A 27,570-nucleotide genomic window follows, 5' to 3' on the forward strand; every position below is an offset into this window, starting at 1 on the left:
ATAAAATGAGTCAGACTGCTCTCTTTAATATTTACCATTAAAAAAGATCATGGGTATTTGTAATGTCAATGTTCAAAACACATATAAACACATAAATGTCCATGGCAATTATACTTTTTTTTTGTTTAACACCACTGCTGCCTTTCTACAGAATGTAAAGAAGTGTTCGTATTGTACCTTGGCACCGTGATAGCGTGATGGTGTGGACGGTATAACCACATCATTCTCAGTTTGATTCTGGCCAGGGACCTTTTGTAGTATGAGTGTAATGGCTGTTTTGGGGAATTTGAATTTAGTTTTCCATCTTAAAGTATGACAAAGTTATACACACTGTCAAAAAGAGTTGAGTGTCAGGTACCTTGTAAGCCTTTTCCAGTTGATCTCCACGGGAAAATATCTGGCATTTTTGTCATCTTCAGTAAAAGTATACATGAGGTCACTGCCAAAAGTCCTAGCTGCCCATTTCTTGTGATTACAAGTGTATGTGGCGCCAAAAATGTTGTGGCACCAGGAAAAAATAAAGCAGTCAAACTGTGGGGACATATTTATAGCAAATGCTGCTGACATTTTCAACATATAGTGGTGTGTATGGTTGGGAAATAAAATCAAATCAAACGGATGAACATACTTGTCTGACAGTCATGGTCACTGCTGGAATTCTTCAATCCACAGAAGACACTCACACATGTACTGTATGTGATTAGCAGTTTGGAAATGGACGGACAGGAAGTGTTATCTTACCAACAGCTTTCAAATTACAAACCTCTGCTGAGCTGCTGGGTTATTCATTAAAGTCTCTTTATGAAGAGTTGTTCTTCTTTAGCAACCGCATCGGCCACACGAGCTTAAGTTCTGTCAACCCCTGTCAAACTGTACCACGCTGCCTAATAACAGGTTAAAGGTTAACGGTTTGGATTTCTGCACTGTCTGGGAAAAATTGACTGTGTGAATGTATAATCTCTTAACACTTTTCTTACCCTAATAATCACTGAGGACGCCAAAGTTATCGCAGTGGTTTTGCTGTGGTTGGGTGGACTGGCAAGCACTTCTATGAACTTGTGGAATCAGAGTCATGCTGACCTTCAGACAAGACAAAAATCACCACGTTATATTGTCCATCAATTATCTTTACCAATTTACAAGCCTACCAGTATACCAGGGTATACAAAAACAACCATTCACACTCACATTAACATCAATGGGTGATTCCTTCGTACCTGAGTGAGCAGAAGGGCATGTAGGGTGAGCGGAGGATTCAAATTGTCTTTGTCTTGATGAAACATTTGTAATAAGTGTTAAACATACAGGATACTTCAAAAGGTCGTTGTTTCCAGGAAAACTTAACTGCGTTGTTGGGTGAAGAATGATAAAAAAGAGCTTGGGAGCAGACGCCCAATCCCAGATGCTTTCACACCTCCTAACACCTGACCAGCTGCTTCGTGAAGAGGACGTACTTGTTGAATTTACAGTTACAAAAATCAGAAGATGAAAACCTTTAATTCTAATGCCGGGCAGGTGTGGGGGTAGTTTCAGATGTTCGACGATACGATAACTGCTTCTGTTGAGGTACGCTGACACTTTCAGAATGCAACCAGACTTTGGAAAGATTGAACATCAAACACTAACAAATTACAGTAGCATCAGCCCCTTGAAAACCAAATGTTTGCTATTACAAATCACATATGGTCTCTTTAATGTCCTTCCTTAATGCGTGTTGTGACAAACAGATTTCAATAACACTTTCAATACCAGATTTTAAATAAAATGCAAGGTACATGTAACCCAACAAGGAAGGGTATACCCTGTTATTTTTGCCATTTTCATAGACTGAAAAACTGAGTATCTTTAGCAAGTTGAATATTGAAATCAGATATAACACATTAGTAACAGGTTACATGAGCAGCCTTGCATGGAAACAAGACACAACTTGTTTTGTTTGAACAAACTAAAGTCTAAAGTGACAGACATGGTTGTATTTTTATTCTGATGACTGGCTCCAAGTTGACTGAACACACATTCTCTGCATAGAAACTGTAAATTATTGGTTACATTTAAACTGTTTGAATGCCCATTATAACAAACGATAAGTATCAGGAAGATGGAACTATATGACTATAACACAGTCATATTTCAAACACTGTCCATGCTGCACACCCAGCATTTCTGAACTATTTTCACACAGGCTCTTTAAAATTATGACCCAGAGATGTTTGCAGAGGAATTCTCTGAAACCTCACTCTGCACCGAGCCACATGTCATTCTGGCTTCCCTCAGATACATTCCTTCAGACTGGTATGTGCCACTGACCTGCCAGCAGAGCCCGACTACAAACACAGAACTCAAGTCGGTGACTCGGATCGGAGTCTGACTTGAGTCCTGATTTTCAGGACTCGTGACTCGATTGGGACTTGAGCGATACAAATCCGACTCGAAAGTTGGAGACGAGAACTCGGCCGTGAACGATTTGGCATGAAATGATTTGAATGCTATGTTACTTAGTGATAATTTTCTGCAAGGGCAGGTGGACCCATGTAGATCCGAGAAATGCCAGACTGTAACTGGACTCATCTATTGTTCAAAAGCCGCTCAACAAATCTGATTCTTTTCCTGGGCTCCCACCTAGAGCCATCACAACCTTATCATAAACACAATAATGGTGAGGTGAACATGACAGCTGCACAGAGTACGCTCTTACAGAGCGGAGGTCTGCCTATATATACCTGCTGAGAACTATACACTTTTCACGTGAACGTGCACAGCCTAAGCGGTATCTACCGAGTTTGCGCTGAATCCTGCCTACCTGCCGAGGATGGTTAAACTTTATGGATGTTTTAACGGGGACACTGACACGGGCAGGATTTCTTTCGAAGCTGCCAATGGTTAGTGTGTTTGTGTTTGTGTCGGAAAGAGAGAGAGAGCGCCCGTGACCGCCAGGAAAAGAGCGCCACAGCTCTACGATGAAGAAAACGGCGCAAATCATCAATCTTTTATGTTGCGTGAAAAATGTGCATATCATTATGAAACGGTGGCAGGACAAATATAATAAATACTGTATATATGGTAGCCTATACACAACCCTCGTGCAGGGTATGCATCGCCCCTGTGATGCTTTACACTCTCACAGATTTTTCAAAAGTATCTATTAGTCAAAGAATTGGAACTTCATCTACAGTAAGAAACGCATTGATGCTGATAAACTAAACACTGAGCCCTGCAGCTGTACAACCACGAGTGACCCTGGTCATTACCAAGGCAGCTCCACTTCAGTGCTGCTCCTGTTAGCATTTATCAATGTTCTTTGTTATGGTCTCCAGTTTGTAGGTTCATGATGGCGACTGTCGGCGAGGTATTCTGATCAGTGCATGTCCCGGGCGTCTTTGTCGCTTTCATTCATCGCTCTCTTTGCAACCACATCAGCTCTGTGTTTCGCGATGTGCACGGTTTTGATTTGTTTCCACGTGTTGGACGTGGAGCAGCCACAGCTTTGAAGCATATGGAGCTAACTGAAAGGCTGCCAGTTTGAATCTTATTCAGGTTTTTGTCACTTCATCAACTGCCGCTTTTACTTTGAAGAAAGCACTTTAGCACTTTGTAAGCTCGGAGTTTGATAAGTAAAGTAAAAATGTAGTTATAAAGTTTTATTACAGAGCTAAAGATTAGCATGATTTAAAGATCAAATACCAATCAGAGGAATAACATCTGCAAAACTGAGCAAAAAAAAAACTTATTTCACTTCAAAAGAGACATAAACAAACTCAAACCATATGCTGATTTCTTTTTTTGCAATGTTTGCAGTGGAATTCTTTTTCAAGCATTCACATTTGTAATCACTACACACAAATACACTGTATTTTACATACCCGTTATACGCTTTTTAGCTTAATTCAAAATGACTATATTAACGTAATGCAGTGACTTTTGCCATCTTTACGGAAACACAAATTCTTTACACAATTAGAAATATGTTTTAACTCATTAACCTCTCATTTTAATGATGTCCTGTTAAGACGTGTCCTGCCAGAGGGTCATGGAGTTTTGCTTTCATGTGTGCGCATACAAGCCGAAGCAATGAGTCTGTGCAATATTTCACGTATTCCCTCTTTGTTTCGTGAACAGACGTGGGCCTGTTTAGTCTGTACATTTCCACTTATCTTATTTTTCCCATTTTTCTCCACTTTAGCCTGCGAACAACAACTTTCTGTAAACTCCCCACATTTTTCTGACTCATGTTCATTTCCGGCAGCAACCGAATATCTTATGTCTATCAGAAGTGATTCTGAACAAGAGAAAGAGAGCGACAGCAAGACGGCAACGTAAAAGCCTAACGGAGGGAGGGGGCGAAACAAGGAGGACTTTGGATTGTTTGGCTAAACTACAACAGTTGGTTGGGAGATAAAGTCTTTTTTTTTCCTTTTTGTGGTGTGTGACTGAAGTCTATTTTTTTTCTTTGTGGTGTGTGTAAAGTGTGGGGATTTTTTTTTCTTTTGTGGTGATTCTGTGGGAACTACTGAATGAGATGGAGTGATTCCTCAAGTCAATGCTATCAGGCTCTGACACACTCAAACACTGGCCCTGGTTCAGAGGGGAGGAGGGGGGGTGATAAGAACTGAGATGGGGCCGATGGTGACCCGAGGGTCATAAGGAGTGGGATGGGGCTCGTAAACTGCAAAATAATTTGAACTTGATACAAAGGGTTCAGATTGTGTCACTAGAAGATTGGATAATCTTTATTTTTTCTACTCATGATTTATAATTTCTTTAATTTTTCCAACTTATATGTGTTGTCACTTTACAACTTAATGCCTGATGTCAGTCCAACACATGCAATAAAAACACAGAAGACATGTATTAGATTAGTTCTGAGGTTTGGATTCCTGTGATCCTGATATTAAATTTGTGATGGAACGCTGTGATGTCAGATTGAGTTGACAAAATAATTTGTCTGAGTGCTGTTTTCTTTCTTCCTTCGTTTTGGCAGTGTCATAAGTTGACTGATTATTTACGGATCCGTTATTTATTGAGACAAGATAAAATGAGCTGAAAACTTTTCCTGTGATGTTTAGACAATAATGGTATTGTGTCGAGATCACATACGTTTTTTGTGATCGTGAGAGAGCAAAAAAATCGACTTCTGAGACACAGTTACCATATTGAAGATATTAGCATGTGGTGCCACAATATCTTAAAATACCAAAAAACATTTCTAGGCTTTAAAGGTTTTCATGCGTTCCTTTTTTGATTTATGAAGCACAGTAGCCTGTCATTTGGTCAAGAGGTGTGTCCATCTCTGCAGACTGTCATGAAATTTGCTGGTGACATTCAGAGTCCAAAGAGGATGATTCCTTGTCTTTCCTAGATCTTTTATCTAGCTCTGTCACCCTGCTCGAATTGTACACCACGTATCAAAATCGAACTTATTGAATCTGTCAGACTCTCAGATAACCATACAATTCACTGTACGCATTCATTTCCCCCAGAGGATGAACCATCATCAGGAAAAATGCAAACTTTAGTTCTGATATCTCATGTTAAGGTGAACGTTTCCATGATGTGCCTGCAGTTTTCATCAGGCAGGACGACTGTATATTCATCTGTCACTCTGGCTCTGTTGCCATGGGAGAGATCAGCGTGGTCCCAGTACGAGCACTGTCGGGTTTTGCATTTTGTGATTCCATCAGTAATTGGGCGTATTAGTCCGGATGCGAAAATGCACCTGCTGGAATCCTGAATATTAATTGTATATAAATTAAGCCTGTTGCAAATATTACATTTCCCCTATAGTTCTTTTGTAATCCCCGAACCTGAAAGTTCAAACTACGTCTTTGATTAAGGTAGTATGCAATGAATATAATATGATATAATGAGTATTCTCGCTCCCCTGAGAATGCACCCTTACAATTTCCATTTGGCTCTATTGGCTGCACACGCTGAGCTTAACTCATCCACTTGAGCTGCTTGTTTCCTTCACTGTACGTGTCTTCGCTGTTCCGCTTTCTACCTGTTGAGCTACACTTTTGTTCACCTCTTATACGCCTCCTCTGCTGGAATGAAGAATTCTTTCAGAGCCTCTGTGTCCTCACAGGAAAGGTTGGCAACGGTTACAGTGGCTAAATCGGCCTCCAGCAAACCACACTGAGAACAACACAGTCCAACAAGTGGAGGGCAACGCACTGTTTTGATTTAGATTACTGGGTATAGCATTCAATGCTGGAGATAGTGAGTGCGTCAGGAGGTGGAAACAGACACGGAGCAGCTTTTCTCCTGCTTCAAAGATCTAAAGAAATCCAGAGGACAATCAGAGGACATGTCAGATGTGGCTCATCACGTATTTTACAGATTCTATACCTTCAGATTCGGACTTGACTTTGAGTTCAAGTTCTGGAGGAATGGTGAAATAGGTAATTCAAGTATTCAAGATGGAGAATTGTCTCAGCTAATCAGTATTCCTTATATTTATTTTTGGATTGTAGGTTTAGATCCCAGGTAATCTGTTCATCCATCCATTTGACACTTTGTCACTTGTCACTGTTCTAAGTGTCCCTTCACTTTTCTCTAGTCCCCATCCCCCAGCTCCTTGTCCTACTGAACCACCTCAACGTATTTCTGTTTGAATAAAAGAGCGACATTTCTCCATAAAGAAATGGGTGGTGGGTCGATCAACTAGTAAAGCTCATGAACAAGACCCTGAGATAACTCCTTCTCGAAGGGGAAGCCCCCACTTCTCAATCCAAAGGGGGAAATTCACCATTTTCCATCAGAGTACTGGGGCTGTACTGGAGGTCACAGTGCCGTGAACAAACCTACGGTCCTGCGCAAGACTGCAAACACAACCTCAGTCCTACAGCAAAGCCACTAATTTAAAACTTCTCCACTCCACCACTATCCACTTAGGAAGCCACTGCTCTGGGCTGCTGTTGTTTTGAGTGTAGTTGGGGGAGTGGAGAATGATTTAGCCGTGACGTGACATAATTACAATGTTTGCTCTAGTCATTTGTGGTTTACCATCATCATTAATTAAAGCAGAGCTGAGATTTCATGAAGATTAAAAAACCAAACAGTACCCTGCTCCATTGAACGCCTTTAGTCTGCAGAGCACAGGGACAACAACACCTACATTTAAAATCCACCTAAACACTGAAGTGCAGCTCTGGGCAGCAGCACCTGCTTTGGATTTTAGGAGTAAATCCCACCAATATGGTTTGTTTATTTATGAGTAAACCAGAGGAAAATTTACATTTTCCTTTCCCACCATTCTCCTAAAAGATATTCCCTCTATTTGGAGTTTTGATGACACCGGGTTCCAAAAGGTGTGACAGTGACCCCCTCAAACCATATGGATGGAGGCATTGTCATCTTGGAAGTTCCCATCTGTGTTTCATCATCAACTTTCTATTGATTTGCAGTGAGCCTTCCCTCTAAAGGGACAAGTGGAACCAAACCATGCCAGCAAAATGTCCCCGACACTTTAACGGAGCTACCAGATCCGTAGAGGTCAATGATTTCAGGCCTCCCTTGGTGTGCGACACATGGTGGAGACTATGGTGAAGGACGACTCATCTGACCATATCACTTTTTTCCACAGCTCTGTAAACCAGTGCCTGTAGTTTTTGCACCGCTGAACTCTCAAATGTGCATTCATCTTTTTAATGAGGGCTTCATGTACCGCAACCCTACTATGATATCCCTCTCTCTTTAATTGTCGACGGGCGGTTCTTGGTGACGTTCTCTGTCACCTGAGGAAGAGCTGCTCTGTTTTAATGCACGATCATCGTGGTTATTGACCAGCTCTACCAAAAAATTCTGACCCTATGTACTGACGGCTTTTCTGTAGATCTAAATGCAGTTGTCACTTTATTCATCGTTCCTGTTGGAATACCAGCCGGGACTGAGGCTTCTAACACTGGTGCCCCAACGATGAACCCTCTGTCAAAGTCACTTAGATTGTTTCCTCTTGTCAGGTTGAGTCAAATTCAGAATCAGCTGAGCTTGCTCAACATTTTTAAACATGCCACAGAGCATGACCAGATGTTAAAGGACCAGTCAATTTTGTGTCATCTAGCCATGAGGTTGCCAATTTGCAATCAACTGAAAATCGCTCCGCAGTTTCTTTGCGTGCCACTGTGACGTCACCCGTTGGTTTGTGAGTTGCCGTTTTTGAAGCCTTGAGTTTAGCATTTTGACCAGCATCTTCTCCTACCCCCCAGAGGTAGGAGAGGAGGGTGGGTCCGACTGAGAGTTCATCCACTGTGAACACACCTACAGCACACCTGCAACCATGCACCGATTTGATGGTACCAGCTGTCAGTCAAGCTGTATCCAAGCTCCAATGTATACGGTACTTTATAGTCTATCGTCATTTTGCAACCAGTGGAGTCGCCCTCTGCTGGTCATGCCAGAGTATACAGGCTCGAAGCTCTTTCGCATTGCCTTCTCTTCCCGGATCCGGTGAATCAACCATTTTTATATACAGTCTGTGGTTGTCATGCAGCTGCAGATGTTGAACTTCTCTGTGATTTTCAGCACAAGTCTCATGTGTGTCGTCTTGAAAAGTCAAAGGAAACTTCTAGGTCCATTTAGTCATTAAAACATTAGTCCATTTGTGATTGAGCTTGCTCCCTTCACCCACTTGTACATGGTTTCACAAAAGATAACAACACAAATCTCACAGCTTTTACCAACTTCTGTTTTCACGGTCTGTTTTCTAGGCTGAGAGTCTGAGCAGACAGACAAATTGAACCATGATGTGGGATGAGAATATTGATTTAGGTATTATTTGTATGAAAATATCATTTTGTTTTTTCCCATCACCATTATTTATAACAGATTTTCAATAATCTTAATGTCAAATATAAATTTATAAGTTCATTATTTCAAGAATACTATCTCTGCTTGGTCTTGAAATGTGTGAAGACCACAAATTGAAAACCACAAATACCATCCATGTTCTCAGCTGCAGCTGTTTTGAAAGAAATAGATTGTTGATGTGAAGTTGATGACTTTCATTCTAAAAAAATATACTCTACATAACCTTAGATTTACACTCGTTTGATTCCATATTTTAATTCGTACCAGGTTCACAGATTTAAGAAACAACTCAAAGATTAATACGCAAATTAAGTGTGTTTTATTTTTCAGTCGTTGAAGTCCCACCATTCAAAGCACAACAGAAATGGTGGAGCTGCTCACAGCTGGAAAAAATTTAAACAAATTGTTGTCTGTGGTGAAACGGCTCCATGAAGATCTCAGAAAACACAAAAATTATTTATTAAATCTTTGGGAAAAATATGTTCCTTTCTCTTTATTGAGATTCAAGACTTGAAAGTGGTGGTAGCTTGATTCATGACCACTGGTGCTCTTCTCTTGTCATCTCTTGTTGATTCAAAAGAGCGCATTTGTTTCTCGTGTACTGACTGCAACTGTAGTTGTGTACGTCCCCGACCCTCTGTCCCACCCAAAACTGTTGGCTCGGCCATTTGTTAGAACAACACAAACTCATTCCTCCAGTAGAGCCACTAATTTAAAACCTAAGTACTGTTTTACCACTTTCCAGAGGCTGCAGCTGTTTTCAATGCGGTCGCGGGGAGAGAAAGTGATTTAGAGGTGTAATGGGATAATGATGATGTTCATTCTAGTAATTTCTGAGGCGAAAACATCCTAATTTAAATCAGGAGAGACGATCTGTGATTAAAGCGTGGCAGAGGAGGCCAGCAGACTAAGGGCAACTATAATTCTAGGTGCTATTGCTGGCATGATCTTGACACTGGTATTTGGTCTCAAATGTGAACTGCAGCTTCATTTCTCCGCTAAGTCGTTTTGGTGCTGTATCTGTCTTTATTCACATATTTGCAGCAGCCAACACGTGTCAAGGGTTTAAAACACTGTGTCAAAATTGGATGTCGGAATCAGGCGCCTTGAACGGCTGAGAGAGACAGGAACGAAAAACAGAACTCACCAAATACACCCAGTGGATTGTAACGCACGATTCCTTTTCTTCATATATCATAAATAATCTTCTGAGGTGGTCATTAAGGAATTTACTGATCTGCTACCAAAGAGCAGGACAGTAACGAAAAATGGTGTGAGCTTACATTGACATGCTCGTGTTTTTGTCAATGTCAGCCGAGTACAATTGATAAATTTGAGGGCAAACAATCGGCGGTCAAAAATTCCCACTTTCAATAGAGTTGACTCCAGAGGCGGGGCCTATAGGTCAAAACCTTGATTTTTGTTGGCATTCAAAAGTCGATTCCAACAATTGTATGTTAGGTTTGTTAACAACCACTGCAGCCTCACACATCCCCAATACAGTCTTCTACCTTTGCTCTTCAAGTTTTGCCCGTTGAGCTCCAGGGTTCTTGGAGCAGTTGTTGTGAGTGTGGCTGTGGGTTCGACGTGATTTACCTGTGTGACAGTATTTGGAAGGAGACGCAGTGATAGGCAGAGCTGTGATTCAGCGGAACCTCCCGTCAGTGCTGCAGCAGAGAGATGGGAGGAATGCGGCGGCTCAGATGTTTTTCCTGGAATAAAGTTTTTGCTTTTTAAAAAAAACCTCTAATTGTAATATGGTTATTTTTGGTGCATTAAGTCAGTGTAGTGCATCCCGTCGTTTCCAGTGTGTGGTGGGTCACTATAAAAGACCTCAAAGGATTAAAGTGGTGTCTTCGCATGCTTTACCTAATTGGAATTACGTGTACTTTGATTTACTGCTGACCATTTTCCAAAGCGTGCAGTAAGGTTTTTCTTTGATTCCCCTTCTTTCCAGACAGTCTGTGGTTTCGGTTCATTTCTATAAAAATCAATTTGTAGAGACTTTGTTCCGTCAGCTAATCCATCACAGTCGGCGTTCTTTCTTTTTTTCTGGTTTTCTGACGTACTTTTTCAATGCTGATAGGAATCATGTGACTTGTAAATCCAGAGTAGTTTGACAGCTTATATTTCGGTCCTCAGACGTTTGTTGTTTCCCAACAGCACATGAACCCGCCACCTGAACAACTCTTGTCCTTTGAGCTGCTCTGACACTCGATTTCCAGGGCACATTGAAGGGGACTGGAAATGAACGCACAGTGTTTGTGTAAGTGGCCAATGGATGGAAAGACAGATACATTATTTCCAGGTCTTTGACGGGGCCTGAACTTCATCCCATGCCAATCAGTTGAGACCGAAAGTGTATATAAATATATACACACACAAACACTCATGGAATTGTTTGTTTTTGTGATCAAAACGTGAACTATGTCATGACAGTAACCACAACAACAAGCGCTTGTAAAGGATTAATACGTTTCCCAAATCCTTTTATTTGTTTTCGTGACGATTCCGAAATTCCCGAAACCCATGGATTCCTAAAAGAAAAGGAGCCCTGGAAGGAGGATGGGAATTGTAAAGAGAGAGAGAGAAAAAAAAAGCAACAAAAAAGATGGCAAAAATGTAAACGGCTGGGCAATAAAAGCAAGCGATTACGGGGATGAAGTCCAGGGGAAAAATATGAAGGGAATGAATTGACTGGGGACGGGAGGAGAGAAAGAAGAAGGGACGTGAGGAGGAGAGAGGAGGCGAGATGGTGAACGAACTAGGAGCCTTCGTCGGCCACAGAAGTTGGGAAAGTGTTCTGTGGTCGCTGCAGCTATTCAGAAAATGTTAAAGACGGAGGGAGGGGATCACTGACTGCGATGTGTGTGTGCGTGTGTGTGTGAGAAAGAGAGGCATGTATGTATGTTAATTGGAGTGCTGGCATGCAAATTCACTATGTGACTACAGTATATGAATATGTGTATCATGTTGCATGTGTGTTGTGGTTTAAATACAGTATGTGTGTTTGTGCTGGTGGTCACGTTACATTCTGTATTTTTACTGGATGTGTGTGTGTGTGTGTGTGTGTGTGCGTGTGTGTGCGTGAGAGACACCCACGAAACACATGCGACGCTCTCTGATGTAACCACTTCCGAAACTTAAATGTGGGATTCGAATGAGAGACTTTCGGCGAAAACTTTAATGAAAGATTCAAATTACATCATTCTGGAGGGTTTTCGACTCCCGCCACTCGTCCGTCTCGCGGAGCCGACACACTTCATCCACAGCAATGGCAGCAATTCAAGCAACCCCTAGGAATACCCTTCATTTGCGATTAAAACATAAACATGGACTGGATTACGTTAATAGGCAATGCTTAATTTTTCTTTTTTTAAATGAATGTATTTTTGAATCAATCAAGCATTACGTTTATTAAGGGCTGCAGAGTTCGCCAAGTCGTGCTTGTGGGGGAACAAAATGCACGACTGTCACACCGGGGTTTGCATCCAGAGTCCCAGAATCTGTGGTTAGGATTAACGCATGCACTCGCTACAAGTGGATATTGTGCTGCAACACGGGACAGTTTGGCAGGAAACACAAACACATTGTCTTGGAGCATTTAGCTGACATGATCAATATGTCAACATATTTGCGGGCCTGCCAATTATAGAAATTAGGAACACGTCCTCATTACGTTAATAGAAAAAAGTGACCCGGGCACAATTACATTTTCCCCTAAAAGCGCTTTTGCTGTTGCAAATTAGCGGTTGTTTTCAGGAGAGGGGGTTGGTAAGTGATCAAGGGGGGGGGGCTCGTCGACGCACAAACAACCGGAGAACAGCTGACGGTGCGTTCTGCCTGCGGAGGAACACAAACAAATAGAACACGGACACAGGTTTTACAGCAAAGCAAACATGCATGCCCTGTGTGTGTGTGTGTGTGTGTGTGTGTGTGTGTGTGTGTGTGTGTGTGTGTGTGTGTGTGTGTGTGTGTGTCGGACATGCCACGTTCACTGTGTCCCACCATTGTCCCACTGCACTTAGTTCGTACACAATGTAAACACAAGTCGACACACGTGTAAAACGTGCTGTGCTCACTTATACACACCGCTGATAGGAATCTATAGTGCCTGTGTGTGTGTGTGTGTGTTCTGGATGGAGGGCAGTTTCTGGGAATTGTGCTGCTGCTATAGTGGGGAGATGCTGAGAGCAGCAGGAGGTTGGAGAGAGAGAGAGTGTGTGTGTGTGTGTGTGTGTGTGTTCTCATTGTTTTCACTTGTAACATGGATAAAGATTAGAGCGCCTTTTCAACACTCAGAATCGCGCACACACAGACACAAAGCCATGCATACACCCTAGTCTGACCTATATCTAACTCTGCATGCAAACACACACACACACACACACACACATGCACGCACGCACGCACACAGAATAATGAGGGCAGGCATGCTGAAAGAAGGACAAAGCCTGTTACTTCATGACTATGTTGATGGAAAGTGACAGTGACTCATTTACCTTATAAAACCTCTTTTGACCAGCTGGATGTCAACCTGTTGCTTTGCACGATCAATTTACCAGAGAGGTCGTGGACTCAACTGTATGAAGGGAAAACAATGGTTTAATGTAACTGACTGTTGTCATGTTGAAAGTTCACTCTTGACTCTTGAGACAACACTCAACAACAAACTCGGAAAGTGGCCGGAGATCATTGAAGCGGCTTCTCTTGTCGAGGCGATGGAATCAGGCGGTAGCAGCATAAATTGGTCGTTTTAAATCATTATGCGAAGCCTCAGAATAGCAAAGATGGGACGTGGCGTCCGTCCTCTGGTGTCTCCTCTGTCCCTCGTCGGCAATCGAGCTCCTGTTAGTCTTAAACCCCTGAAAACATTAGACAGTGCCGGGAAAACAGAAGAACGTGGGAGCCGTCCACAAGAGTCGAGATGGAAACTAGTCGCTCACTTGCCGAAATGTTGATTCCGATCCCATCGGTCATTGAAATGTTTTTGTGCATCGGGGAAATTCTACTCGTAACAGGCCGAGTCCGCGCTTTGTAGACTTTTGTGTGAGCAGACCGTTATTTACGAGTGCAAAGCACGCACTGAATACCAGGCCGTAAAATCAACTGAGCCCACGGACCATACGCTACTCACATGCCAAATCAATTAAGTTAATAGAATGCTAGGTAGCCTAGCTTAGCATAAAGACAGCTAGCCTAGCTCCGTCCAAATGTAACAAATCTGGAAAATGCGAACAAGGTTGCCCCCCTCCAATGAACAGCACCTCTTAAGCCCACCAACTGACAATGGCATGTGTGTTGTTAGTTTAATACATCAAAAGCTGGTTGAGTCTCCGCCAGTTGCCTGGCAACCTAACGCCGACGCCATGATTGAGAGCGACAGTGATCCTCTTATCTGACTCTCGCCGAATGTCGGTCCGAGTACTTGTGGCCTCACGAGTCCTCTGACGGAGATGGTTCCATTCAAAAGCCCCTGACGAGATTCAAGCCTCAGACGCCAGGACTGAACGTACGCCGCAGATCTTGATTGAACTCAATGGACAGAGGCGGACGGAGACAGACAGACACCGGCCGATGGGGAGACGTTTTAACTCCCCAGAGTCCCGTTGAGAGGAAGTGCTGGTGGATGTGGAGGGACAGGAAGACGAGGCAGGGAGCGAACACTTTCTCAGTTTCACATCGCTGCAGAGCTGCTGCTATTCTTCTGCCTTTAACCCCAGAGGAGCAACACACACACACACACACACACACACACACACACACACAGACAGAGCAAGAGTGGCTGACGTCCGAACAAAAGGGCAATAAACAGGCGTGCAACAACCTCACTCGTAATTGTTTGGCAGTTATTTAGTATTTACAATCTTTCGCTCGTGATGAACAATTTTAAAACATATTTCTTTATTAATAATGCAGCTGCAAATCCTTGCTTTCATTGGGCAGTGTTGACATAACGCAGTCCTTCAACTCGTGGTGACCACAGTCTCCTTGGGTTGACGTCGACGTTAGGTGATTTTCTTTTTTCTGGGTCGGATTTTACGTCCAACGTGGGTTTTTGAACGCCGAGGCAGGAAATCGTGTGACGTTCACACAGACCAGTGAAGGACACGAACCCAGCAGCCTCATTCACCATGTTCGTTTGCGTGACCTTTTTAGTGGCCCAAAACTCTGCCTGGTTACTGTTGCAATAAACCCTGTAATGTGGAACGGGACATGAATCCAGGAAAAAAACTTTAATCCAAGACGATTATATTAACAGCAGTTATAAATAGTTTTTACAATGCAAACATACAGAGGTAGATTCACGTCTACGTACACTTTCTTTATGAGCAGTGTGTGTGTGTGTGTGTGTGTGTGTGTGTGTGTGTGAGTGTATGTAGGGGGTGACACGGGGAAGTGTGTGGGAGTGGGGCTGCCAATGCCTTCCCACACACGCACACACGTCATAAAACACTCATAAAAGACGCACGCATACACACACACAGAACAGACACACACACACACACACACACATACAGAACAGACACACGCACACAGAACAGACACACGCACACAGCCCAGCGGTAGACCAGGAGACTTTAGTCCTGCTGTGACCTGGCCAAGAGGAAATCTCTCTCTCACACACACACACAAACACACACACACACACACACACACACACACTATCTTCATTCATTAGGACAAATCATTTCACTGCACAAGTATTGGAGGAACAACATGAGCGACGCAAGAGAAGGGAATGTCTGCAATATTCTTTCCAATCGTTAAGTGAGCAAATATAAATATTAATCATGTCTGTGAGTGTGTGACTTGAAAAGTCCATACCAGACATGTTTCGAGGCAAATAAAATACTCTGCTTTGAATCATGAGTTTTTCCAGCAAAAACCTCAAAACTAAACTATTAAAAACCGTGCTGTAGTTGAACTGGCTCCACCAGTCACAGATACATTACATACATTCAACTTAAAATGCTTTTGCACATTTACTTACTTATGATGTTAAATTCTGAGTTTTTACTCGTTGTGGAGTGTTGCTCTGTAAATGATCTGAGTAGTTTATCTGTCACTGAGGTCAAGTGGCAGGAGTCTTTAAACAACGGTTACCTTTTAATAAATATGAATATATTGAGATTCTTTGTTTGTTTTGCAATTTGTCATGAGTTTTATTTTCCTGTTTGCTCTTGTGTTGTTGATTCGGCGTTCCCTCCTCAAAGAGCTGGAGTGAAATCCGTTCTAAATCTCCTGCAGGTGTCTTTTGTCTCTCGAGAATGATTGGACCCGTGCCGAAACCTGTGCCACACAGGACCGACTGCCTCATTCTCTGTCCGAGCATGATGACATCATCGTCATCATCATCATCATCATCATCCCCGCCACCTTGTTCCTGACTTCCTGTCTCCTAGCTGGAATGTTGGCACCGGGCGGGGGACCAAACAAACACACACGTTACACACTCGTACACTTTTTTTTTGCCGCTACACACCCTCGTGCACACATAGAGCAGCTGAACCCATCGGATGTACGGAGGGGTAAAACATGCGGGAGTGTTAACTGTGCTGTGTCCACACCGTAGCTGATTGTCATTAATAGTTAAAGTAACACTATGCAACTATTTTAACCTCGAATAACAATTTCAAAATCCTAAAAAATCAGTACACTGACTTGCGATTAGAGAATGGATACTATTTTTTTCCTGCTCCATACCCCACATGCAGGGGTGCAGCACCGAATTCTGGGCCCCATACATAAGCAGTCTCTGTGGGCCCCCCGCGGCTATGATGCTGATCAATTTATGATACCGTGTGTTCTAATAGTAGCTAGCTAGCTAACTCCTACTGAATTCAGGTAGTAAAAGTGACAGTTAGCTAGCTAGCTAGCAATAGCAGCTGAGTCGATCTCCGCTAGGTAGCTGCTAGCTAGCTGTCGTGAGCTAGTGGTTAGCCCACCTTTCTTTTGAAAGAAATTAATTAACAGTTGTTTTCCCCCTTGGTTTGTTTTTCTTCTCTTTTTTTCCTCTCTTTTCTCTTTCGGGACCCAGACTTTACTTCCTTGAGGGGAGATATTACGAAGTCACTCGTCACTAGATTAGCTGACAGATTCTCGTGCTGAGTTGTGATGGGCGGACTAAACCAAAATTTTGGTATTCAGACGATTTTTTATTCATGTTATGACACTGATTACATAGAAACATTAATTACAACAATAAAAACTTTTAATTCCAGGCTTTCCAGCCCCCCCCCCCCCCCCCCCCCCCCCTTGGGCCACTATGTAGTCTGGATTCACTTCTGACAACAGGAACTGGTCTTTCTACTCGGAGTTAATCCATGAAGCCTGGAAGTGTTCATTGTGTGTATTAGATCAATGCAACCCACTATCAGCAGCTGAATTCAGGAAGTGCCCTCTCATCTTGATCTATGGACTCATTCAGAGTCACCTCTGACGCCAGGAAGTGTTTCTCTATTTTAACTGGATCTCTGGAGTCTCGGCGATTAACCACCTGAAGGAGGAAGTGCCCACTCTCCTTGATCCCAAGTTGTTCATTTTGACCCCTCAGCACCGGGAAGTGTCCTTTCTACTCTACACCAGATCTATGGAGTCACTGCTTGTAATGACCTCAGACAGGATGTGTCCTCTCTATTGGATGGATGGAGCCATTCTCGTTTCCCTCAGAAAGCAGGCCAAGTATTGTGTTGCGTTGGCTCCTTGTTCCTCTCTGATGGTAAATGAGTCCGGCGAAGCTTCATCAGAACAGAGGCTAATTATATTAGCCCACATGTGAGCAACGTGCCGAAGGCTAATTACATTCGGTAACTTTTACAGATAGGAGCGGCAAAATAAGAAAGAAAGTTGGTTTTTGAATCTAATTAAATCGAAATAAAAGTGCAAACAATAAGATTTCCAATGGTCTTGTCGGGCTAAAGCCACAGGTGTCATATACTGTATTTTGTATTCTAATGAAATACAGACTAATGATTACATCTTTTGATGCTGGAAATGGTGACCACTTGGTCCTAGTGCCGCCATAATGGAGTAGTCGACGACTGCGTTGGAGACTCTTTCATGTTCAACGGGGTGACGTCACGAGCATTGTGGTTCCTCCGCTTCCTCCCATTTTCAAGTAGTAATGCAGGAACCAGCCGATCAAATCACGTTTTACGCCAAATTCTAGAATGAGTGTGGGGAGAGGAAGCCGAGGCCGCTGGTGAACCTGGTTCTGTTCATCTGGTTGTGGAGAACAGGCCCAATGGAGTGGCATCTCACACAATGTCCAGGAAAAGTAATTCAAGCTCTTCAAGATATTAAACTTTTAACAAATCTCTCAATCTTCTTCATTAAAAGAAGAAAAGAAACAACGCTATTCATTTGTTGAAATCCTGATCCATGTTTTTCTCATTACACGTACACACATCGTGTAACACGGGACTCGCGGTCTTCCTGGTGACTCGGATCTGCGGGAAGTGTACGATGACTAAACAAGGAATACATTTCAATGGAAATTTGAGGGTTCGTAAAGTCAAAACAACGAGAAAAAGTCACCGGCAAAAAGTTTGAACGAACAACGAGCAGCAGACGAAGCAGCAGACGAACGCTTTACATGTGTTAGACATCAAGATTTGTTTGTTCAAACAAGTTAAAAATAAAAAAAAAGAGTCAAGAGTGAAGGGGAAAAAGAGAAAGGAAAACAGATGAGGGAGGAAAGGGCAAACAAAACAACGAATGAGACAAAAGAAGAAGAAGAGGGGATGATGAACAGACCAAAGGTAAAAGGACGAGAAGAAGAGAGAAAAAGAGATGATGGAGAACAATGGCATGAGGAGAGAACGACGAGCTGAGATGAGAACAAGGTAAAAGAGGGAGGGGAGAATTAAATGAATGAGGTATGGAATGGAAAAGGAAGAAAGGGTAGGGAGAGGGATGGGAGAAAAGAAAAGAGAGGGAACCAGAGGAGGACCAGGGTGGGGATGAATTGGAAGATGGGAAAGATGAGGACGGGAGAAAAAACAATGGATGAAAATAGGAAAAGAGGGAAGATGAAAACGGGAAAGACGTGATGAGTAGAGAATAGAGAGGAGCATAAAAGAGGAGGATGAGAAGAATGAAGAAAAGCCAGAAGGGATGAGCAGGGGAATGGGAAGAGAGGAGGAGGATGAAGGAGCTGCTCCTGGATGAGTTCCTCTCTGTAGCTGTGAGGACATCTAACCATCTCTGACTGGGTGTGTGTGTGTGTGTGTGTGCGACGACTAATTTTGTTACGACGATGGTTTTCGTCTCTCACACACACACACACACACACACACACACACACACAGTCAGGCTGGCGGCTCTCTCGCCCAGCAGCTGCTGCCCATGTCACTGTCAGCTCTGCTCTGCAGATCCTCAGCTTGAGCTGGAGTCTTTGTCTGCAGACAAATGAAAAGAGAAAGTTTCTCCAAGAAAGATTTACCCGTCTCGAACGCAAGACGGAGAGAGTCTGATTCAGATTTAGAGGGAGACAGAACCGCTGCAGTGAGCTGTCGCTGGCAGGCAGCGCAGGGGAAGTTTGTTTAAAACTCTGATCTGTTCTACATTACGTGAACTATTTGGGACATTTTTCCAGTTATTTTCGCTCCTTCTTGACATTAATCAGTACCCCCTTTGTTCCAGGATGCATCTTTTGCTCATATTAGAGCAGCGGGTCTTCCCCTACGTTTGGTTCTCACTCCCGAATGTGAACTCGTAACACCTCATCACAGCTCTTGTCCTGAAACAGATGATGAACAGGCTCGACGTTAAGCTGCTACAGCGTCGTGGGACAGTTACTGAAACGATCAGAGTCGATGTAGTACGAGCAGAGATATTATCTTTCCTATCATTCCACAGATTCTTCATCACAGAACTACAGAGCACCTACATTACCCACAATGCAACTTTTGCCACCAGTTGTTCAGTTGGACACTGGGTTTTGTTATGCCAGTGGCCTTCAGCCTCAAACAAATATGACGAGCGGGCGATACTGTATTTAAAAAGAATTGATCCGATTTTGCAGAGCGCCCCCTAGAGCAACAAAGGCCTTTATACAAATTTGCTGATGTAGTAGAAGCTACTTCCCGACATCGGTAAACAGACTCTGTGTATATCTGTATAGATGTAAGAATTTAAAACCAACCGACCATCCATCCTTTCTCAGATTATTTCATTTTCAATTCTGAAGTGAAAATAATCAAAAGCATTTGCTAAGATACAAGCAAAGGTTGAAAAACACTTCATTCTGTGAGGCCATCGTTTTGTTTTTATCCGAGAAATGTCAGAAAATGCGAAGACTATGAAGAGGATTGTGGAACAGAAAGGAAATGTAGATTATTCACTCTTATACACAAAATGAGAAGCCTTTGAATTGCTTATTGACAAAAAAAACATAATTGATTTGATTTCATGCTAAATAATCTTCAAGCCTCCTCTAGTTTATCCAACATTTTTAAAACTGTAACATTTATTTATTTAGAAAAACTTTATCCAGTTGATCAGATCTTATTTTTGGTTTTATAATTTGTTTGTTTATTTAACGGTGCCTCCTTCCTTCTTTGTATTATTTAAATTCAGTGAATAAAGATTATATTTAATGTATTTTTTATAATGCTGGTGGAATTGGAAGAAGGTCAATAAAGAAATATTTAGAAAAAAAATTATGTTTCACACATTTTGGCTTAATTCAATGATAAAACCGAAATGCGCAGAGCTTTGTTTTCTCCACGTTGAATGAAAGTATTAAATAAATGGTGAATGTTGAATGAGTATGGACTCGCACGATTCCTGGACACAACGTTAGTTTGTGGTCCACCAAGTAAAAAAAGACATTACAACGCTGACCTCTAGAGGAAGGACACAGTAACTACATGCATGGCTCAAATCTTCATCTAGAGAAATAATCTTCACCATGATTAAACAAAGGTTCCACATGAGTCAGTCATTAATGCCCAGACTGCTTGTTTTCATTTCCGATCAGGTTCTGTGTGTATCACCTTTATCAGAAAGAAATGTCTTTCGGTGGTTGCTTTCTGAAATATCACGGATGTAGCTTTACATCGCCACGTCCTTCTTTACTGTACTCATACATCTAGAGATTTATGTCTTAGTCCTATAGGAGGATTCATATTTTAGTTTTGTACAAGAAAGCGATGTTTAGTCAAGGCGAGATGGGTGTGGATACATTTATGAAATCTAAGCTCAACAAGTTGTCATTCAAACTATTTTAAAAAAGTCTGAATCAAATAATGTTTTCATGCAAACCTGTTTGCAATCAAAGATTTATTAAGTGTGTGTTCAAATTAAGTACAAATTCCTATAGCAAAGTAAAAAGGGCTCTAAGGTTACGCACAGTGGAGGAAGAGGGATTTCTGGAGAACTCGTCCATTTTGTTAACTGCATAAAAACCAAACTCTGGAATGAATGATTGTTATACTATAATACTCTAAATTGGACCCAGATTTACAAAAATTTATATCATGCTGTATCGAAGAAGACGTGGAACTAATATTGAACCATAAACTCCTCAGGATTTTTTTTTTACTGACGTTATAAATCAAGTGAGAAGTAAGGACATTTTCTCGTAGACTTCTAGAGAAGTCGCCCTCTGCTGGACATTCAGGAGAATACAGCTGTTAGGCGCTTCCGCATTTGGCTTTACTATCCAGACCTGGTGACTATGTCCATTTCTATATAGCCTACAGTCTAGAATTTTCCCGCATCGTCCATCTTTATTTACCGTCGATGATCATCTTTGATGCAGTCTTTGTTACAGACGGACGGACACACTGATCATCACATCCCCCAGCATCATGTGTCCAGGGATAAATAGTGAATACAATACACTTTAAAGCCCTGGTGTGTAAATTTTGTACTTTTCTGGCGCCATCTGGTGGTAAAGTTGCAAAACGGCAATCGACTGAGCACCCGACAGGGGACACTTTAGGGCGGCGCACCGCCGATTCCATTTCCGGGTTTCCGGCAGCGTCTGAAAAAATTCATCGCGAACGCGACGTACTCTGGACCCGTCTTGAGCAACAGCCAACAAGCAAACATGGCGACTCACGCGCAGGTCAGGTCCACCTCGTGCAACTACACTCAACTCCTTCGGGGTTGACGGAAAAAACCTCGGACCTTTTATTGCAGGTGATTATATGAGCACGTAGTTATGGACAATATATTCAACTTCTGCGACTAGGTTCTTTCAAAACATTACGTGTGACATCGCTACATTTGAAAATGTTGGAGAAATTTCTCCCAGGGAGAATTTGTTTCCTTTTATTCCCAACACGTGTCCATGCTAGAGAGGAACTTTTTTTGTTTTTTTTTATGAGTGCAGAATCCTTCAGGCCCGTCCGAGTCTCCCCCGCACCGGGTCACTGTTCCCACGCGGTTGAAGGGGTGAGAACTACAAGTCCCAGTGTCCCGCGGCGTCCACACAACAACACACGAGAGGGAGGCAGCGGCCGGTGGAGGATGAGACAGGCGGACTGTGCGCAGAGAGAGAGAGAGAGAGAGAGAGAGAGAGAGAGAGAGAGAGAGAGGGGGTTCCCCGCGCCGCACAGGGGCACAGTCGACGGCGCGGAGTCCGGCGACCATGGCCAAGGACCAGGAAGTGGAGCGCATCGCCAAAAAGCTGGACAAAATGGTGCACAAGAAGAACACGGTGAGTGCGCGCGGGCGGCGCGGCGCGGCGCGGCGCGGCGCTGCGTCCGCACCACGGAGGCGGTCAGGTGACGCGCGCCGCCGCCGAGAGACGGAGGAGCGTTCTGGAAGCGCGGTGGAACTCTGCTCAGGTCTACGTTTCCACTGGAAAATCGCCCAGACAATAGTGCCAACGGGTTGTTTTGTGTTTGCGTGTGTGTTTTTTGAGAAATGGTGTGGTCATAAATCACAGCGGTGATTGGTCCCGACCGGTGCCAATTCAAACGTCCGCACCTGGAATCACTTCTCGTCTTCACTCGACCTCGGGTTGAGAAGCAAAGCTTCGGTTTATATGTATGTATAAGTAGACAGAATTTTTTTAAAGGCACACATATATATATATATATATATTTTGTGTTTTTAATTGTGTAACTGATAGTTTTCACTTAGTTCACATGCGTAATGGTTCTATTTGGACATTTGACTTGATGTCTATGAGCTGATTGGCTTATTTGGCTTCATTATTTGGTTATATTTATAAATGTGTGTAAGCGAGACATTGTTTGGTTTTGACACTGTGTCAATATCATTTTGACGTTGCGTTTACAGGAGTTAAACAAAAACGAAAAACCAATTCTGGCTCCAGGTGAAGTTAAAAAAATACAATTAACGAGATGTTGATTGAACTTTATCTTTTTCTGTCGTCTGACTGAATATATAATGGGACTGGATCAAGTGGCAAGCCACGGTGACGTCGTCACCCATTGGTTTTTCTTGCGAAAACTGCTGTTTTGAAGCCTCAAGTCTTTTTCCATTTTGGCAAGCGCCATCTTGGTTTTCGTTGGAACCAGACGGAGGAATCGGGCTGTGGATGGTTCTCACTGAGAACTTGTCCACTTGGCTCCCACCTACACCTGCAACCATTCCCCCATTGGACGGTACCAACTCTGATTCACGCTGTGTCCACGCTCCAATGCATACGTTGCTTTATCATCCATTTCACTCTGAATGAGACCACAAGTCACAAAACGAACACCGTGCTGTATTGGAGAAGATTTGAAATTAGAGACTGAACCTTAAACTCCGCAGGAAAATGTTTACTGACGTTATGAATCAAGTGAGAAGAAGAGTCACTTTCTCATAGACTTCTATGGAAAACGGACTTGTTTTCGCAACCAGTGGAGTCGCCCCCTGCTGGTCATCCCAGAGAATACAGGCTTCAGGCACTTCTTCTGCATGGGCTTCATTTTTTCGAGACCCGGGGATTACGCCCATTTTATAACCCAGTCCATGGTCTGGAGCAGCTGCCAGCACATCAGCAACTTTTACTGCGGCAGATTAAAGAAAGTTCCGACTCTAAATGGCTTCAATCACCAAACTAAACCAGCGGTCTGGGACTTTGTGGGGTGAACTGATTGTTGTGGCTGTGATGTCAATACGTGCAGTTTCAACATCTGACCACAAGGTGCAGTGAGCTCCCCCTGGGACAATAAGCGATTTAGGAGAAAGCTTGTTTCTCTCTTTGTTGTCTATGAGAGAATCACTCCACTTCTCACTTGATTCATGACGTCAGGAGTCCGACCAGTAACCGCGCGGCCAACACCGCGGAGTTGCAGCGCCGTCTGCTAGCACGTCTCTTAAGGTGTCGACGAGTGATGTCAACAAACTGCACACGCGGTATTGTCTGGTGCGGTCCGCACCGTTTTTTGGTTTTCCATTTACAGAGCCTGGGCTGAGCCGAAAACCCCAATTTCTTTTTTGCCCGGCGTTCACACAAAAGTGACAGCTAACGGACGGTGAGGAAATATTCGCAGATTTCGCTTCCTGCCCCTTTAGAGAGAGTAACAAGCAACCGGCTAACTAACGTAGGATATTCAATGTTGCAACCGTCCAAAGCTGAGCAGTGCAACAGCGAGTAGGAGTCCTCCCAGAGAAAATCTTCAATCTTGTGCCACTGTCATTCTCTTGGTAGACTTTTAGAAAAAAATTGACGTTTGTGTCTGGGTGACAGCTGTTCAGCCTTGGGAGGAAGTCTTGGGACAAAATCTTGGCTTTTGATTTCTATCATTAGTATTCCTTGTCATCCTTCCATTTGGGCCTTGGAGGCCACAGAGTCAGTTCGCTGGGGGCTTCAACTTGAGCTTCCCACTTTGCAATTTAGTGCCGACTTTCTCCAGGACCTAGGAACCTTGGCAGGAACTCATTTCCACCACACGGACCAGGATCTGCATTTAGTTCCGTTTAGTTTGTTTCGTTCTATAGCCGATAAAACCAGGCTCGTTGTAGCTGCCGTTGTTTGAACGTTAACACGGAGGTCGTCGTGTGCTTGTGTCTTCAGGATGGTGCCCTCGACCTGCTGAGGGAACTGAAGAACATCAAGATGTCTCTGGAGACCCTGCAGGTAAGTGACTCCACTCGCCGCGACGCGTCACACCCACCTCGTCGAGTTCACCTGAAGTCCGACAAGACCCGACAGTACTTACCAGAACTAAGACTAACTACTGAGCGTGTTGAAGCAAAGCACGGCCCTCCGGCAGCTTCTCACCGCACTGCGGGGATGTAGAAGTGCACTCCCGTACACTGTGACCTCACTGTCAGGTGTGGTCACACAATGCAACAGAACACGCCTTGAAAAACGGCTTCATCTGGCCTGATATTGTTGTTTCTTCAAGTTGGACCGTCACCACGTGAACGTCTGAATTGTTACACCAAGTACTAGTTCACGTCCATGCCGACATCCATTGAAATGATCGGCTTTAATCCTGGAGCTTCTTTAAGTCCCGCGTGTATGTGTGTGTGAGACCTCGTGTCTACATACGGGTTGAAGACGAAACGTCCCTGCACAGGGCCTGTGGCTGCATGCACGGCCTGGTGCAAAGTGTTACCGTTGGAGAGCAAATCTTTTCGACTTCACCATCTGTATACAGATGATATTTAAACAGACTAGATGTCTTGTGCAATATGTGGACAAGTCTTTAAAGGGTCATTAATGCAGCCCTTACATAAGAAAAGAGATAAATCCCCTTTCAAACAATGTAACTGTCACTGCCCATGAACACTGCTCAGAAAAATGAAGGGAACACTAGAATCAGATCATGATGAACTCATTATTCATTAACCCATTGAGGGCCGGATTCAGACTCACACAGAAAATCTAAGGCCGATCCAACTTGCGTGATTTTTATCACGGCAACTCATAATGTGACTCGGTAGTGTGAACGGGTCGGGGGCATGCTCCGGGGGGTCTCTCCTCCCAGACCTGGATCAGGGCATAGTGAGCTCCTGGACAGCCCCATAGGTGTTCGATGGGATTTAGGTCAGGGGAACGAGAGGGCCAGTCGATGGCATCAATGCCCCCTTCAACCTGGAACTGCCTTCACACTCTGGCCACATGCGGCCGGGGCGCTGCCGTGCACCAGGAGGAGCCCAGGGCCCACTGCACCAACGAAGGGCCAATCGCTCTGAGGACTTCATCCCTGTCCGCTGTCGGGATACCGCCGGCTACGCCATGGAGCTCTGTGGCCTTTCAAGGATACGCCTCCGCAGGCCATCGCTGACCCACCACCAGCCCGGTCATGCTGGATGATGTCACAGGCAGCATGACGTTCACCACGGCGTCTCACACCGTGCTTCATCTGTGAAGATGGGGGACCTGCCGATTCTGGTGGTCTCTCGCAAATGCCAATCAAGCTCTCTCTCTCTCTCTCTCGCTCCCCCCCCCCTCTCTCTCTCTCCCTCCCTCTCTGTCTGTAGTCCACCAGAGTTGGGATGTCCGTGAACGCGGTGAGGAAGCAGAGTTCAGATGAAGAGGTTCAGACTCTCGCCAAAGTTCTCATCAAATCCTGGAAGAAACTGCTGGGTGGGTGTGTGTTGTGTGTTCGTGAGTCGGTGTGTGTTGTGTGTTCGTGAGTGTGTGTGTGTGTGTTGTGTGTTCGTGAGTGGGTGATTGTTGTGTGTTTGTGTGTGTGTGTGTGTGTGTGTTGTGTGTTCGTGTGTGTTGTGTGTTCGTGAGTGGGTGATTGTTGTGTGTTTGTGTGTGTGTGAGTGTGTGTGTGTGTGTGTCGTGTGCTTTTGTTCTTCTTTGCGAGGAGCCGATTTAAGTTTTAGACCATGAGAGCGAGGGCACCTGTTGATTTTGAAAAATTGATTTAGTCCCTACAAATTCAGCAAATGATCCATTTTGTCATGTCAATTTCGTAATTGACGACAACAAATCCAGCTCTCCTCTGACGTGAGTGAGTGCTGAATACTGTCACGCTACAAGTGAACCTGCAGACACACGTGCTTTGATTTTACTGATGATCATGTAAAAATTCCGAAAAAAAATATTTTACACAATTCAACTGATCTTTAAATCTATTTGATAAAGTATTTGCAAATATATGGACCTTTTTTAATGAATCAATGTTTTAACCCACAATTACTCCACACGTTTGACTGTACATGTGTGAAATGTAGGGACGTCAGGGCTCATAATATGTGTGTTTGTGTTTGTGTTATCCACAGATGGATCGGAGGGGAAGTCGGAGGAGAAGGAGAAGAAGAAGGAGGGGTCTCCCGTGAGGTCCTCGTCCACATCTAAGGACTCTGGCAGCAGCGAGAAAAGGTCTGTCGCACAGTGATGACACTCGTTGGCACCTGCTGTTACTTGATGAGGTCGCGGTCGAACACTGACGGATTCTCATTAAAGTGGATTTTTGCTTTCGAACTCGTCACGTCACGTTTCCCTCGGCCAACTAAACTCCTCTCTTCATCATCTCTCCTCCTCCCCCATTCCCCCTCAGCAGTAAGAAGTCAGAGGAGACCCCCGACAGCCCCACCCCCCCCACCCTTCCCGCCCTTCCCGCCCAGGTCACCTCCTTCCCACCCGCCCCCGTCACCACCGACAGCGTCCGCAACAAGTGCCGAGAGCTGCTGGTGGCCGCGCTGCAGACTGACGGTGAGGGGAAGATGGCGTTCCCGCGATGCTGCAGGCTTTTCTGATTCCCCAGTGAATAAATGATGAATAATGGAACATTGACAGCAGCTCATACACAGTGGCTTAAAGTCAGTATGATATGAACAGAATCAGCTGTCTCTGGATCTCTGGCTCAGTTTTATGTAGATTTTTTTCTG

General features: G+C 43.8%; 1 protein-coding gene across 9 annotated transcripts in view; it reads left to right on the top strand.

Moving 5' to 3' along the window:
- tcea2 (transcription elongation factor A (SII), 2) overlaps positions 1-27,570 on the top strand; it is a 111,068-nt gene that overhangs the window by 49,186 nt on the left and 34,312 nt on the right. For 4 of the 9 annotated variants that reach the window (XM_047331367.1, XM_047331368.1, XM_035644632.2 and 1 more), the window contains 4 exons: positions 24,794-24,856; positions 26,209-26,314; positions 26,962-27,061; positions 27,240-27,394. In XM_047331367.1, coding sequence (XP_047187323.1) covers positions 24,836-24,856; positions 26,209-26,314; positions 26,962-27,061; positions 27,240-27,394 — 382 coding nt within the window. In that variant the 5' untranslated portion in view covers positions 24,794-24,835. Of the gene's footprint in view, positions 1-21,603; positions 21,958-22,150; positions 22,478-24,793; positions 24,857-26,208; positions 26,315-26,961; positions 27,062-27,239; positions 27,395-27,570 lie in introns of those variants that run through there. The other 5 variants (XM_047331364.1, XM_035644627.2, XM_047331362.1 and 2 more) reach the window with 4 other exon arrangements.

The sequence above is a fragment of the Scophthalmus maximus genome, chromosome 3, assembly GCF_022379125.1.
Source record: "Scophthalmus maximus strain ysfricsl-2021 chromosome 3, ASM2237912v1, whole genome shotgun sequence".
Taxonomy (NCBI): Eukaryota; Metazoa; Chordata; class Actinopteri; order Pleuronectiformes; family Scophthalmidae; genus Scophthalmus; species Scophthalmus maximus.